Source organism: Geospiza fortis, unplaced genomic scaffold (genome assembly GCF_000277835.1).
Source record: "Geospiza fortis unplaced genomic scaffold, GeoFor_1.0 scaffold200, whole genome shotgun sequence".
Taxonomy (NCBI): Eukaryota; Metazoa; Chordata; class Aves; order Passeriformes; family Thraupidae; genus Geospiza; species Geospiza fortis.
This window is the reverse complement of record NW_005054353.1, coordinates 2,742,670-2,758,757: the sequence shown is the minus strand read 5'-3', so window position 1 is coordinate 2,758,757 and position 16,088 is coordinate 2,742,670. Positions and strand designations below refer to the sequence as shown.

Genomic DNA, 16,088 nt, shown 5'->3' with positions numbered 1-16,088 from the left:
CATAGGACGACTCCCTTTTCAGCCATGTTTGTACAAAAATTTCTTTCATCACCATAAAAAAGTTAATGGATATTTATTGATATTATTCAGCATATATTCCACCTGCCAGGATGGTAAAGGATAGAGAAAAAATTACCTTGGAATGATAATTCAAGTTTCTTTTGTTTTCTATTTAAATTTCAAAAAGATAAAAAAGGGGTGCAGAGAAAGCAAAAATTTTTTATGATACTTTTAATATTGGTCACTCATATGATTTGGTGGTCTACAGTTTCAACTGAAAAAGAACAATCTTCACCTTCAGAATAGAATATTTTCATAAATTCCAGGGGAAACTACATCTTGCAGTTAGTGTTAAAATGTAAATTAACGCTAGATTCCAATGATCCATAAGTTAAAAATATTAAAAACCATGTTGTTTTGTTAATAAAAAACTTAATCTCACCTTAAGCCACAGATAACTACAACAAATACACTAAAATACTTTAGTAATAACTCATAGTTCTTGTGTTACACTATCTCAGAACATTATTAATCTTTTGCCCAGACAACATTTCACCTACAACCATAGTTCCAGAAAAGTCACAGAGTAAAAGGAAACATGATTAAAGAATTACAGTTTTAATTATTCCTGTACATTTGTATACAGAAGGTTCAGATTGCAATTTAGGCAGGTTTTCATCAATAAAATTGAGTATTAGACATTTTTGTTTGAATTTATGTGCTAGGAAATTATTCACGTTCATCCACCTATGACAAAATATTCTGTATGCTCTGATTACTATATGAAAATATTTCTTCTTCCTGACTTCAGGAAATCCCTGTCTATCCTCAGATTCTGAGAATGCATAAGTTACACACCATCTTTTCAGCATGCAATCTAAAATCTTAGAGAACAATCATCATTTTATAAGGAAGCTTCTAATGTTAATATTTACCATCTTTTTGCCTAGTTAGAGTTACCCCACAGAAGCTTCCTGGCTTGATGCAGTGTGTACCTGCCCGAGTGCTTCTGCCAGCAGGAGTGATAATAAGGATGTGAATATGCAGCCAAAAATAGGGAAAAGGCAGGGCTTTTTAAATGAGAGATATTATTGTCTTACACCAATATTTTAAATTACTGCAAATTTAAAATATGTTACTGTAGAGTCCTCTAAATGCTGCAAAAGATCACACCCTTTTCATATATTCTAAGTACCACGGAAGTGTGTAAGTAGGAGAAGGTTTAGCAATTTTTTTTAAATTCTCTACAATTAGAAATTTCTGTAACTTTAAACATTCTAGTTCTATTCTCATCTATACATCTGTGAAAGATATTTTTCTATAAAAAATATCATAGGCAACACTAACATTTTAAAGTAGTTAGGTACTTCCTAGTCAATGTTATAAGTACTTTCAAAGCAGTGACTTTTTATCGCTTAAAAATACACAGAGAAAAAAGTGTAATATTTCTTATCTCTCAATATTTCTTATATTTGCACTTAAATTAGAGGTAGTTCATAGGAGTGAGATTAAAAATGGAATAATAGCATTCCAAATTTCCAGTCCAACTCTTTATATATTTAAGTTATATTTATCTTACATAAGAGGTAGAGGTGTCTCTAAAAAAAAAATTATTTAATTACAAAAACAAAACACAATCTCCTAAACTGAAATATTAAGTGAAATAATAAAAGGAAATTTTGTCACTCTCTGAAATCTGTTTTCATAAAACATGTCAAACATTTCATCATTTTAAATAACCATTTTTCTTTGAAAATTTAAAATTTTTACTTTGAATTGTAAAATATTTCTATACTGAAACTGTGTCAAAATTCAAAGTCTTTTCATTCAACTGCTGCAGCTCAGTCCTGAAATTTTGCCTTCTAGTATAATTTGTTCCAGAGAAGTTAGGCTTTCAGGAACTCTCTAACCTGAATGAAACAAATTTTAGAAACAATGACCTCGTTCTGATCTAACTTAACTCAGTGTAACTTTGAAGCCAAAGTTGTTGAAGATGTATGAAACTGGCACAAGTAAGATTGAAATCAGGTCCCTTATCTCTCTGAATTTAAAAGTGAGAGCTCTCTGATGGAATCCCACTTCCTTGGCATCTCTGCTCGTGTAAGACACGCACTGTTCTTGCAGTAGCACTCAGGAAATGTGCTTTCTGCTTCTCACACCATGAGCTACCACACTTTTTCTAACTTGTGACAAGAATATTGTTTTCAAATAGACCTAATTCTCCATCAAAAACTAAACTGGATGTCTACCAGATTGGTTTCAAATCTGCAATAAACAAGTAGGCCCTGGAGGCTATTCCGGACATGAGGATATTTTAACTTCTATCACAAAAAAGGACAGTCCTTCACAAGTTTGTAAATGACCACAACACAGCCAGTGCAAGGTTATATATTTATGTTTTAGTGTGCTTAGTGACAAAGTGTATTTTCACCTGGTCCTGCAAGCACACGATTCTGCTCAGACAGCTTGCACTCTGCAGCTTTCAATCAACAACACACGGATGTTTAATGTTCTAAGGTTGCTCGAGTCTATCCACATGTTTTGTTTGGGGTTGGTGAACAGCTGGCTGAATATGAGCTGGCAGCATGCCTGGATGACTAAGAAGGCCAGTCACATCCTGGCTGGCATCAGCAAAAGTGTGGCCAGCAGGACCAGGGCAGGGATGATCCTCTGGTACTCAGCACTGCTGAGGCTGCACTTTAAATACTGGGTTTGGTTTGGGGCCCTTCACTACAAGACAGACATGGAGGTGCTGGAGCAAGTCCAGAGAAGAGTAACAAAGCTAGTGAACGGTCTGGAGCACAAGTCCTATGAGAAGTGGTTGAGAGAGCTGGAGGTGTTTAACCTGGAAAAAGGAGGCTCATGGGGGACCTTATCGCCCTCTACAACTACCTGAGAGGAGCTGTAGCCACGAGGGCGGGGGACTCTTCTCCAAAGTGACAAGCAACAGAAATGAGATGAAATGGCCTCATGGTGTGGCAGGGGAAATTTAGACTGCATATAAGGAAAAAAATTCTTCACTGAAAGGGTTATGAAACACTAGAACAGCAACAGGCTGCCCAGGGGTCTAGTTGATCCACTACTCCTGGAGGTATTTAAAAGGCATGGATGTGACACTGGTTTGAGTGGTAAAATTGTCATTCTTAAGGTAACAGTAGGACTTTATCCCAAAGATCTCTTCCAACCTAAAGGTTTCTATCTTTCTATGCATATGAGTTTCTTTGATAATAAAAACTAACTAGCTATCATGTTTTAATAAAATAAGAGTGAAAGCAAACACTAAATTTAAGAACTGACAAAACACAAACACATTTGGCTTTCCCACCACAGATTCCACCCACATTAGATGTCAGCCACCATTTGTGCAGATACCTCTCACAGGGTGCTCTGAAAAGTGCTGGGAGCATGGTTTGCATGTATGCCTGAACTGTTTACCATCATTGGAGAATCTACTATGTCCTACTTTCTATTTAGAACAAATTAGGGCAATATTTATAACTTTCACACACCTAGATTTCCTTGAATGAATTCTCTTCTTCCATGTAGAGATTGTCTCTTGCTGAATCCCCAGAGTTTGAGAGATTTGTAAAGACTTGCTTTTAAGACCCTCAAGTGTTTGGGGAAGGTGCAGACAGAATCCCAGCTTCAGCGCAGGACACCTCTCTCATGCCTTTGCTCTGAGTGGGGGTAAAACAACCCCAGGGATCACAAGCTTTCCTGAGTCTCTTCAGATTGGTCCTTTGGCAGACTGCAGGTGAGACAGTATTGCCATAAGGAACACATGGGCAGTGGTACTGTTTGATTTTCTAAATTTACCTGTAAAGCCTGTGGACACACAGAATTACCCACTCTGCTTCACATCTGCTTCATGCTGGCTAACAAATTATGGGGGCCCTTTCAAACCTCCCCTTAGAATTGCACTGAGAAACACCTAACTGAACATGAAGGTAAAAAAGTACTCTAACTGTCCCTCACAATAGAAGACACTTAAATTGGATTATCAGTGTAGAAAGGTTGGCCTAACTTGCACACCACAAAATACAGCTTTATTTGGACCTCTGTAGGTCACATAGTTGACACTGCTACAATACCATCACAACTGTTCTCTTTTTATAACCCACATTTCTCAGAGTCTTCAAACTGCACCATGTAAACTGAGATGGTTTTGAGAAAGAATTGGTGATTTGAACAGTCTAGAACATTTATAATGTCATTATAATCCCTGGGTTTAGTGATGGAGGAGGTATTTTACAGCCATTTAAAATTCACTATTTCATTAAAACATTGGCATTTCAATAATCGTTTTTCTCTAACATTTTAAGCAATTTTGATCTTTCATTATTAGGGAAAATAGCAATATACCTAATATTTTGGTCCAAAACATATACGCAACTTCCTTTTTTTCCTCTCCAAAGCGTATTTCCTAAGACAGCCAGGACAGCCATGGACATATAGCTTTGAACTGTCTGCTAATTGAGACATCTTTGCAGTTACAGAAGTCTGGCATTCACAGCAAGAGTGAGGAAGGGTCTCTTACATAATGTGGAAAAAATATTAATTTCAGAAAAACTTGAATAACACAATAAGAAAGAATTGTTCGTCCTATTCACAGAAAAAGGCAGAGGCTATCTGTTAAATTGGTGCTCAATTACATCACTAAAGAGAGATTCAATGTCTGTGAAGATCTGCACAAAATTCACTCTGAAAAATATGTCTAATTCTGGCACAACCTACGTTTCAGGTAAACTCATTTGTAATCTCAGCTATGTCCATTTAACACTGTTCTCATGTGTTGTTTCCTGAGTTTCTACAGAATGAACTCACCTGTCAGTGTGAGCTCCTGACCATGGTCTTAGCACATCTCATGCCACCAAACACCATCCCAGCTCTTCATGTCAATGCTGCCAGGTCCACATTTCTTGCACAGGAGTCCCAGTCCCTCTTTGCAAAAAATGCCACTCCAGTGGTTAAAGAGCATGGGAGAAGTAGGAGGGTCTGAGGATACAATTTGATTATGTGACATGGGCTGCTGAGCCCGGCACAGCTGGCTCTGGTTCTAGGTACAGGAGTTACTGCTGGAATGACTTTCTGCGCTATGCATGGTCACTTCCCCCAGCCCAGAACCCCCAGCACAGGCTGGGGGCAGACACAGTCAAAGCAGTCACATCCTTCCCCAGTTGAAGCAGTTGCTCTTCTCCTTTATGAAAAACCAAGGTTTTCTCCACATCAGTTCCAGCTGCAGGCCACCACTAGGCCACTTTGACACAGTTATACTCTGTATGTCATGACAAAGTGCTCACACTAATGCAGTCAAGATGAACAAAGCATAGTAGGGAATGTTTTTTCCCTGCAAAATCTTTGCAAGCTTTTAAAATTAATTTGTATAACAAATTTAGCTTCATTCACTCTCTCAGAAATAGCTTCATTCACTCTCTCAGAAATCAGGCCAGACATGACATTGTCATTATTATTAACTATTGTTATCAGTAAGAATGTTTTCTTTGACACCTAAAATGCAAAGTTATTTAAGTGAAAGCTGTAAGTTTTGTAAGATGACAAAGAACCTAGAATTTATTACAGAGAACCTAGAATTGTTAGAATTGTAGAGGATGTTCTAAACTCTCATCTGAAAGGAGCAGAAGGCCCAATACGTAGACCCACTTCTTGTCAAAGTCCAGGGGATCCCTGAGACCCAGCTGTGGAGGGAAAGGTTCCTATCCTGGAAAGGCCTTCAGCAGTTATGGATTTTTCAGGTGGGCAGAAAAGTGGCAATAAGAAATCCAAGGGCAATCAAAGAGAGACATCAGTGCTTTAGGATGACAGGTTAAGGAACCAGGAGTACAAGTGGGCTTCTCCTCTATTCTCCCAGTTGCAGGAAATGAGGAGGGAAGAGAGGGAGATCCAGCAGACCAATATTTGACTCTGAGCCTGGTATCACCAGCAGAATTTTGTGGGTTTTTGATCATGTTTACAGTTTATATGACACCACACCTGCTGATGACAAATGGGGGTCACCTATCTCAAAAGGGGAAAAGGATTTTTCTCAGGCATTAGCAGGATTCATGGACAGAGCTTTAAACTAGGTCTGAAAGGGAAAGGCATGAAACCAGACTTGTTACAGATAAACTAGGCAGCACCCTTCCAGTGTCTGAGAGACATTGTGCTAGTGGGGTCCTTCATTCTGCTATCTCCATGGAGGTAGGGGATAGCCATGCAGCAGCAGACACAAGGGTTATTGATGTGTTAGAAGCCATGGAAGTGCTAAATTAATGGAAATTAATAATCTTATAGATCTTTTCCAACCTAAATGATTCTGTGCTTTTATAATCCTAAATGTATATGCTTTGTTATGTGTACAAAAAATACATTGTCTATATTATCTTGTATAATACATTTCCTGCACTGAATTGCATTAAATAAACATTTTGTTACTACTTCCCCTGGATTGATTGGTCCTATCTTTCTCAAGGTTGCTTCTAAGAACAAAATCATGAACACCATAAAGTTGGTATAATTTTTTCTACTCATCAGGAAGACTAAGGGGGTCAAGGTTTCAGTACAGTTGTTTCACATAAGTACATGCAACTGTCTACTTTGACCTGTGAAATTTCCTTCCATTCTACACAATCTTGCTCCTTACTTATCAGACCATGGTTGTGAATATTGACATATGAAAATCCAGAGTTATTTCACTTACTCAAGTTAATTACTTGCTTCAGAACCAACTTGATAGCAATATTAATAATAATAAAATGAATAGTAGTAAACTTTCTATTCACAATCCACAACAGCAGATAACCATTTAGGGGAAGTAACAAAGGTACACTGGTATAAGAATAATAACTCAAAAAAAGCTTAAAACAACATCCATGAAGGTAAGTGAACTCATAATATTCACCACAAGAAAACGAAACCTCCATTGGTGTAAACCACATCAGTAATTTTTAATTTGTCTCAAAACTTCAGTGGGTTAACTTTATAGACACAGATCTTTTTGCAGATCAGACATTCTTTAACCTGCAGCAGACAGCATGAAACTGACATAAGGGCTGTATCATGTGCTCCAGTTAATTCAACAAAAACGCGGTCATGCGCCCACACTTGATCCAGATCAAATATGCACTCATTGTGATCCAGGAGCACACAAATCTTGTATTAAAGAACATGAAACCGTGGCCTTATATGACAGCCCAGCTTTAGATATTTTGCAGATTTCATTGATAGTTTTTTCAGTAGGCATGTTTTTTCCTTTAACTAATCTAAATACTTATAGGAGCTGTGATGGTCTTTTCCACATAAACCATTACATTTATGTACATGAAACACAAAATCAGAAAAAACATCCCAATTCCCATCACAACAAAGTTGAGTCATCTGTGAAGGGCTGTAGATGTGTGGTTGCAATCATTTTAAATAGCTAAAAAAGTAATAGAAACCAAATCAAATCTATATAGTGAAACAATAAAAAAATTAGAAATCTTACCTTTTTCACTAACACTTTCACTTTCAATCTCTACATCATCACAACTTGTATATTCTGGAGTGGATGCCAATTCTTCTTCTGAGCTACTTAATGAAACCTGGCGCATTTTACCTCCTTTTTTCGTTTTATGGGGCTTTGGTGGTGGAGGTCTGACAGATTCAGACTGGTCCGAGCTGAGTGAATCATTCCGTAGCATTGTCTCCATCTTTTCACGTTTTGTTTTCCGGACAGCAGAACTGGGATCCAAATGGTGCTGTTTCCTTAAAGAATCAGAGCGCCTCATGTCTGGTCTTTCCAGAGGAATTGGACTCCTCCTAGGTGTAGGAGGGCTATGATTTGTGGTCCTCTGACGATTGGGACTCGGTCCCTGAGCCTCTCGAGTTCTTTCCATAGAGTATGAACGTTGGTTTTCCATGGCGGCCCTGCGCTCAGACACTGATCTTTGTCTTGATGGTCGTTCCATCCTGAGCATGGACATCCGAGAATCTTCCAGCTCTGTATTTGCCAGTGAGACATCGCTATGCCTGCGTTCATGACGTGCGCGGGACACTTCAGCATGGATACGCATTTGCTCCTCATATGGCTGTGGCTTGACTGGATAACGAGCCAAATTAGGATCACTCCGGTATCGTGCCTGGTATTCCTCTTCCCTCCTTTGCCTCTCATATTCTTCCCTGCTTTGCGCATCTTCTTCTTCTACTGGATACTCCTTGGAACGTCTGCGGCTCCTTCTGTTGGAATCTCTATAATCACCCAGTTCAGGTTCTTCGTACAACTGGGGCCCACGCTGTGACCGCCTATCTGAATAATCTGATGGTGACCTGGGCATCGCACTGTCTGATGTAGCATACTGTGAGTATTCGTCTCTCTCGTCCCTTTGGTCGTATCTTCTGCTCTGTTCTCTTGATATTGAAGGGCTTCTTTTCCTAAATAATCATGGCGAGAAAGCAGAAAGAGAATCCTGTCAATATTTTATGTAGCACAAATATGCAGTTAATGGTAGTTAAAAGATAAAATGACCAGCTGACAGAAAAAAAATCCGTTCATTGCATTTTTTTGTGAAATGTGCTCTCACATTTTCTGTACCAAATTAAAGAAAGGATGTCATGCTATAAATCTGCTTACGGTGCACAGTTTGAATAAAAAACAGCTTTGAAGGAAAAATGCTAATGTGACTTTATAAAATATAGAATACAAATACTTAGGCTACTTTGTAGTCATGACTGCTTTACAAATACCAAAATTTTATAATCCTTTGTAATCATTTTACAGCAATATAACTTGACCATATACTTCTGTTTCATGGAATTTTATAATCACCATGGAAATTAGGGCTAGAAGGATCATTCAGTTAGTTTACTCTTTTAGCAGCTGTTATTGCTCAAAAACACACATTTCAGTTCCCACAAAACTATAATTTGTGCCAAGGGCAGAAAACAGACAAAGATTCAATGGCAGCACTTTTCTAAATCAGATGAACTCAGAAGTCTTGAACACAGAAAACAAACCACATTTTTGTGTTGCGAAGGGAAAGAGTTTCAAAGTGCTGCCTCTGTCTATCTGATAGGAGAGAAAACATTATTTTCACAGCCAGGAAGGAAATGCAGTCTCTGCTCCACAAGGAGTCAGTGCATGGCCTGTGGGGTGACTGGCAAATTGGCATCCTGTACTGGTTTAGGTACCATACAGAATTATTAAACTGCGCTTGCAAGATTTGGACCCAGTATTGCCTTGTAAATAGTAAAGTACTTTAGCTTTGCAATGGCATGTACAAATGAGAAAACTAATTAAATCTTGCAAAAATGAAACTCTTTGTGTGAAGAGTGACAAGTTCTGTAATCAGGCAGATGCCTATTTGCTTACAGTGAAGCCGTCACATCTGTCTTTATACAGTGGTGTGTTAGTACCAGCACAAATTATAATCTCTGTACTTTTTACAAAATTTCTACAGATTCTGCTACTGGCGACTCAACTTGAATAATGTAACATGAACAGAGTTTCATAAAGCTAAAACCAGAATGGCCAACAGGAAGGGACAATTAGAACAACAGAACTACCCAAATGCGGACAGTTTTCAGACATAGAAGCTTCATTAGGACAACAGAGATTAGATGCAGAAATGCTTTAAGGAAGATAAATATTTTTCACTTAAATACTTCAGATAATGAAAAATTATGCCACATCCCAAAATAAGTTGTTCCAATAGCAAATTACCCAATCCCTGAAAATTTCTGTCATGGTTATAGCAAAAGCGTGCATAACTTCCTCTCCCCACTTGTGTCCCCCATATAGGAAAAATCTGCATTCATCAGATAGAGGCATTAACCCATGTGAATCTCATTGCAAGATCGAGACAAATGCATGTACACATGAAATGTACACATACTATACTGTTAATACTCACCCTGTGTCTACTCAGTCTATATAACCTGTAGATCATGTGTCTTCAGAGACACATTGTTTGCATCAATGTGATCCTCCAAAGCATTAAAACACTCTAGAACATATGGTTTGTAGGATCAACTCCATGATGAACAGTGCAACACACAAAGCCATACAGATTCTAGTTTGACAAATCTCACGTGTGCCTTGGAGCAGCCTGAGTGTACACATGCTTCAGTATTAAACATCTACGTACTTGTGTCTGCAGCAAGCCAAACAACACAGCAGTAAGAATTGGTTCAGCTACAAATAGAAGATTATATAAACATATACAAAACATGTGCATGTGTATAGATACATATAAATACATAAATAAATCCCTCCGTGTCACAGTGTCCTCATATGGATGCAATCCTCTTCTGATGACATTACGGCTATAATGCCATGGGGGGGAGGCTGAGTGGGATAAAAGAGATGGATTTCTGTAGAAGTAAAAACATTATTGTAGACTTGCTGCTGAGGAAAATATATTTATATTAAGGAAATACATCATCAGATGAACTGGCACATGACTTACTAAAAAGCACACCTGTTTTTTCTAGCATTAACTATGTTAATGAGAGGAGAATGTGTTGATTTAGCACTATATTTTTATACCACTTGTACTAACTTCGTGTGCTACATTTACTACAAACAGTCATTTTCCTTCCTCCATTTAAGATATAAAAATAGGAAACCATCTATGGCTGACAGAGCAGCTGGGTCCTCAGCCTACTCTAACCTTTAATGTAGGAAAAAGCTTTTCATGGCTGCCCTTTGTGTGGCAACTACTAGGGCACATGCAAGAAAAAGGGCCTACCTGCAAATACAGTGCTTTTCTTCAGAGAAAGCAGCCTAACAGAAAAAAAGTGACTAATTGAATTCCTGGCCTATGTTGACTGACATCATCAACCCCCCTTTCTAATTAATTTCATTCCTGTTGAAGTCAGCTTACTTCATTACTGAAGTTACTGAACTAACCAGAAGCTGTAGTCCTGTCCATCAGAAATAAATTAACTGTACCTGTGCACCTGATCAGCCAGAAATCTTAGGCCAGGAGAGGGCTCATCCTGCCCCACAGTCACCAGATCCTTAGTATTAAAGTCTGTCATTCTCTACTGATCATCACAGCACAATTAGCCTGCCTTTAATATTCAGCAATTTTTTAATTTTAAAAATACCTGCTATACACAGAGTTGTACAATGAATGCTATACATTTTAAATCAGAGTTATGAAAGCACAGTAGGAGGCAACTAGTACTGATGAAAACTTATGGCCTGTCCCTACTACTAAAAATCTGCTCTATTTTTAAATCACTAGCTAATTCTCACTCACCTTCATAAGCATCTGTCTAATCCATTTCTCACCATTAACTACCTTAAAGATATCTTAATAAAATTCTTTCATTAAGTACCCCCAGCTGGACACACCATGGAAAATGACTACTCCTGCCTTTCCAGGACTTCCCTGGAATTTTAAAAGCTAAGTGAACTTTAAGGGTGTGATATGCACCCTCCAGCTGCCAGCTGAACTAAGCACTATACATCTCTTGTCAGAAGGATTACCACCTTTTCTGAAAAGGATATCACACTTTTTCTGAAAAATCCTCCAGGCCTATGTGATTGCTACTTATTTGAAACAACCATAAAATAAAATCTTTATTATGGTTTAAAAACCCTGCAAAAATCTTTGTCAGGCACATTATATAAATGGGGTTTTTTCAGATACAGAATATGAAATTTATTTTTTCCTACTTATTACTGTATATTTATTTTTATTGTAATTTACCAATACATGACATTTGGTCTTTAATACACAACCCATAACCCTACACTGATGGAAACTTTATTTGCAGTGCACTACAGATATCACTAATATTATGGAAAAGCAAATAGCTTGACTGTAATCTGTACTCCTGCTCATAAAGTTAAATTATTCAACTCCCCGACATCACAATAGAACTCAAGTTCTTAAAATATAACATAGAAGAATATAAGACAGCTATTCAGCTTTGATGGCTGTGATTTCCATAATGGAACTAAATATCTTGAAACTCTTTGACATTCACTTGAATTCTGACTTAAAGAGAAAAACTCTTCTGCTTTGATTTAGGTTTTTAGAAAATTGGCCCAAATGTATTGTAGAAAAGGATATTTTAAAAATTAAGTCTCCATCACATTTCAGAAGTCAGAGACATTAAAAAACATTGTAATATGTAAAGTATTTATATCACTGTCAAAGCTAGATATCAGACCTTCCTGCTAATAATCTTTTCCTCAGACTAACAAAATACACATTTGAACTGGAGAAAACCTTCATGAAGATATCATTCTAAAGTTTTGTTTGACCACCTGAAGCAACCTGCATTTACTTGAAGAGTATTATTTATCAGAAGCTTTGGGTCAATTAAAAAATTATAATTTGGGTCAATTAAATAATGTTCTCAGTGGGCCTGAGCCATCAGCTACTTGGAAATGAATACTGGCCATCTACTTGTAAGACCTAATTATAATTTACTAGACAATACTTTAAAATTTTGTTCTCTCTTTCCTATAAATTATCAAGGAATAAAGTTGAATGGAAAATTAAAACTGAAAATATCTCTCCTGCATATATTGTAATTTTGCTTAACTCAAAATGTGATCCTTTCAATACATGAAAGAATAATTCAGAGAAGGTAAAAAATTGACATTTGCGACCAGAACTTTTTCACAAAAGCCATGCAAGATACAAGGCTTCTTGTTAGAGACCTCATCAAATACCCTGAACACAGCCTCATTTCTCCTTTTCTATATGGCTTCTGTCAAGGAAAGAGCATTTGTTGGTCCCTGAGTGATCATGTAATAATAATTCTTCTACTATTTGAAATTTTGTATTTCTGTGTGTTGAATTCAACAGTCAGGACACTTGTTTTAAAACAACAGTGACAGGGAACAGGTGAAGCACTTGTCACACAGTTCCCAGGCTGCCAGGAGCTGAGCTGGGCACACTCTGGACCTTGCACCCAAAGCTCCATGAGTGCAATGAACACAGAAAACTTGCTGTGCAACTTTAGGGTCTGCCTGCCTGTCACAGGGAGACTTCTACTCTCTCATTTAGGAAACCATCTCTACAGACTTCCTTAGCCAGACTGAAAAATCTGCAAATTTTTTGGCAGTGGTTTTAAGAGGCTAGCTGGTAATGATTTAACTCTTCATTCTCCTCATAACTTCTGCCTCTGCTGAGTCATACTGTGCAGGAGAATTCATTTTGCACATTCTTCAAAGCAGCTATGGCTCCCTTATTGAAAAAAGAGGTTTTTTTTTTACTTCAAAGCAGATCCAGTTTTCACCAAGATCTCTCTTTACAGTTCCTCTATGCTGTCTAGTTTTATACTAGATTAAACTTATGATTTATCAGTTCCCCTTTCCTTAGTTTCTCACCCCTCAAAAAAATGAAGAATGCAAGCAACCAGTGCACAATTCACAAGTTAATTAATTTAAACAGCCTACTTTGATAAATAGAAAAGGTGTTTATTACATTTGACTAATATGGTTTTAAAAAATTGTTCTGAAGTACATCTTACACTCACACATCTAAGGTATCCACTAGGTAAAGCTCATGTGAGACAATATTTCATTCCTCATTTTAGCCATGCCTTGCAATTTTATCTTAAAGAAACCATGCTTAGAAACATTAGAATATGTTCCAGCTAAATATCTCCAAAAGATATGAATTAAGCTTACAACGAATATGAATTAAGTTTACAATTCAATAAATTTACTGAAGCATAAGATTGGTAGAGCAGATGTTGATCTCTATTAGATTTTATCTGAAAATCAGAATTCACTGACTGCAGGCTTGTATCAACAGAGAGAAAGGAAATCTGTAGTAAGAAAATGTTAACATAATTAAAGTCACCACTGATAACAATTTTGCTTTGAACTTGACATTATTGCACAGACATATGAAAAAATACATGTTTATTCTATACAAGCAATTCAGCAAAAATTCAGCATTGCAGCAGGGTTACTTTCAATTTGTATGAGGAAAAGAGTTACAATATGGAAAAAACTGCTGAACAAAAGAGGTGATTGTAAGTATCAATTGCTAATCTACAAATTTTTAGGTAATACATTTGTTTCACTTTTTTTTCTTTAAATAAAAAACAGCACAGATAGGAAAACTGGACTAACATTAGAAATTATTTTGTCCTCCTTTATTTTGCCTGACTATTCAGTAGCCCTTAAATCATATAAAATGATTTTAGAGAACTGCAAGCTGAGAAATAAAGCAACTATATTTTACTGAGTGTTCTTTCAGATACATTGAAGAATGCTTACCTTTTAAAAATAGGTTAAACATGCCAAGATTTTTCATTATTTCTACTTCTGAACATTTACAAAATTAATATTCTGCTAATTATTTCCACTTAATAGATAAACAAGCAATATTGCACCTTTTCTTTCAGTAAAAATTCTGTCTCAAAAAAGATAATAATAAAAACTATACTAAAGAGCAAATTGATTAGATTGTGTTCGAGAATAATTGGTAGGAATGGGCATTCTTGTTATCTGCATCAGGACTGACACTACAGAAACCATTTGCAGAATGGTGGAATCAATTAACATCTGTCTAACAGCAGGATTCAAATTACTTTAAAATACAGGGTGTTAAAAGAATAGTAGGTCACAAAAGCACTAACATAAGAACGAGTAAATATAATACTGAACTGTTACTAAAAAGTACAAATAATATAAAATAAAAGAACATTTCAAAATTCTATATATACTATTTTTATTTAAATAAATATAATGTTTCAATAATTATTTTTATCACAGAAGATAGAATACAATTTAAGAAACTAAATTATATGGTAGCAAAAGATGTTTTTATGATAATATTTGCATATATATGAAGCACAAGAAAAAGTTTTCAGTACTTCCATTGACTTTTTTTACTAAAAGTAAAAAATATCTCCCTAATTATCCCCCAGAAGAAGAAGAAATGCTGAGCATAGACATTGTCTTCACACAACACATTCTGCATCTTTCTTCCGTTTTACCTTTTGATCAGCCACTGCACATCTGGGTAGCTGGCAGCCTCGGGTTCATGAGAATACATCAATTTCTGCTCTCGCTAGCGCTTTCATTTAATCCTCTAGGTTCAGTGAAATCACACAAGCAGTCTCTTCATTTCGAGACACAAATTTTTAGGCATGTATTTTACAAACCCTTCCCTGCCCCTAAAATGCACTTATAAAATATAAGGCATCTAGGAAAAAAATAAAGTTTAGTGTCTGCAACAACAGCAATTCAAGTCAGAGAGCTGACCCAATGGGAAGCTATTGAGAGCATGAGGGGAGTGTTATAGTTTAATGCTGTTACCATGCGCTGTATATAGCTGGAGGTCAAGTAAGAATTTAGCCTATAAGGAGGATTATGGTACTTAGCTGATTAGTGCCTTGCTACAGTACTATTGCCTACAAATGTACATGCTGGTCAGGGCATTTCATTTAAACTATTTTTAAAATTGAGCAGGTCCAGTATTTCATATTTTGTGATACTAGTTCCAGCATTTTCTTTATGTTCTAGGTCTCAAATAAAGTTATGTATTATCATACTTTTAGTTTGAAGTTTTAGTTTTAGTAAGAAGTCAAATTTTGGCATAATTTTCAACTATTAGGCTAAAATAGTTGTGGCATCTATTTCAGTCTGATGTGCTGCACATAGTGTAAAACTGAAAATGTTTTTTCTTACACAGTTAAAAAGAACAGTGAAAATCAATGGACTATTTCCAAAAGCAGTCATCAAAATTCACATTCAAATTATGTTGAAAATTTGGAAATAATAGAAAGCAAATGTATATCTTCATTTGCCTTAAATGAATTATAAACACATTTTTCTGCAGTTTTCCACAGCATTTTCTAGCTATGCAAACTAGCTTATGAATACATTATGTTTAATATAAAGCACCAACCAAATCTGACTGCAATATATTTAAGCCATGATAAAGTAGCATGACATGGAAAAACCAAAGACTTAGCAGAAACCTAGATTTTCTTCACCTCAATAATCATGAGTTCAGATTCCAAGGAAAGCATTCTGCCATCAAAGTTTATTTGCTCAGCCATTACAGAGAATATATTATAACAGATTTAATCTATACATCATTTCATCTAATTTTGAATCTAATCTTTTCTAA

At 36.4% G+C, this 16,088-nt stretch overlaps 1 protein-coding gene across 13 annotated transcripts in view; it reads right to left on the bottom strand.

Annotated features, from left to right (window-relative positions):
- RIMS2 (regulating synaptic membrane exocytosis 2) overlaps positions 1 to 16,088 on the bottom strand; it is a 357,283-nt gene that overhangs the window by 246,392 nt on the left and 94,803 nt on the right. For all 13 annotated transcript variants that reach the window (XM_031058961.1, XM_031058971.1, XM_031058957.1 and 10 more), the window contains one exon: positions 7,484 to 8,409. In XM_031058961.1, the coding sequence (XP_030914821.1) occupies positions 7,484 to 8,409 (926 nt within the window). The remainder of the gene's footprint in view (positions 1 to 7,483; positions 8,410 to 16,088) is intronic.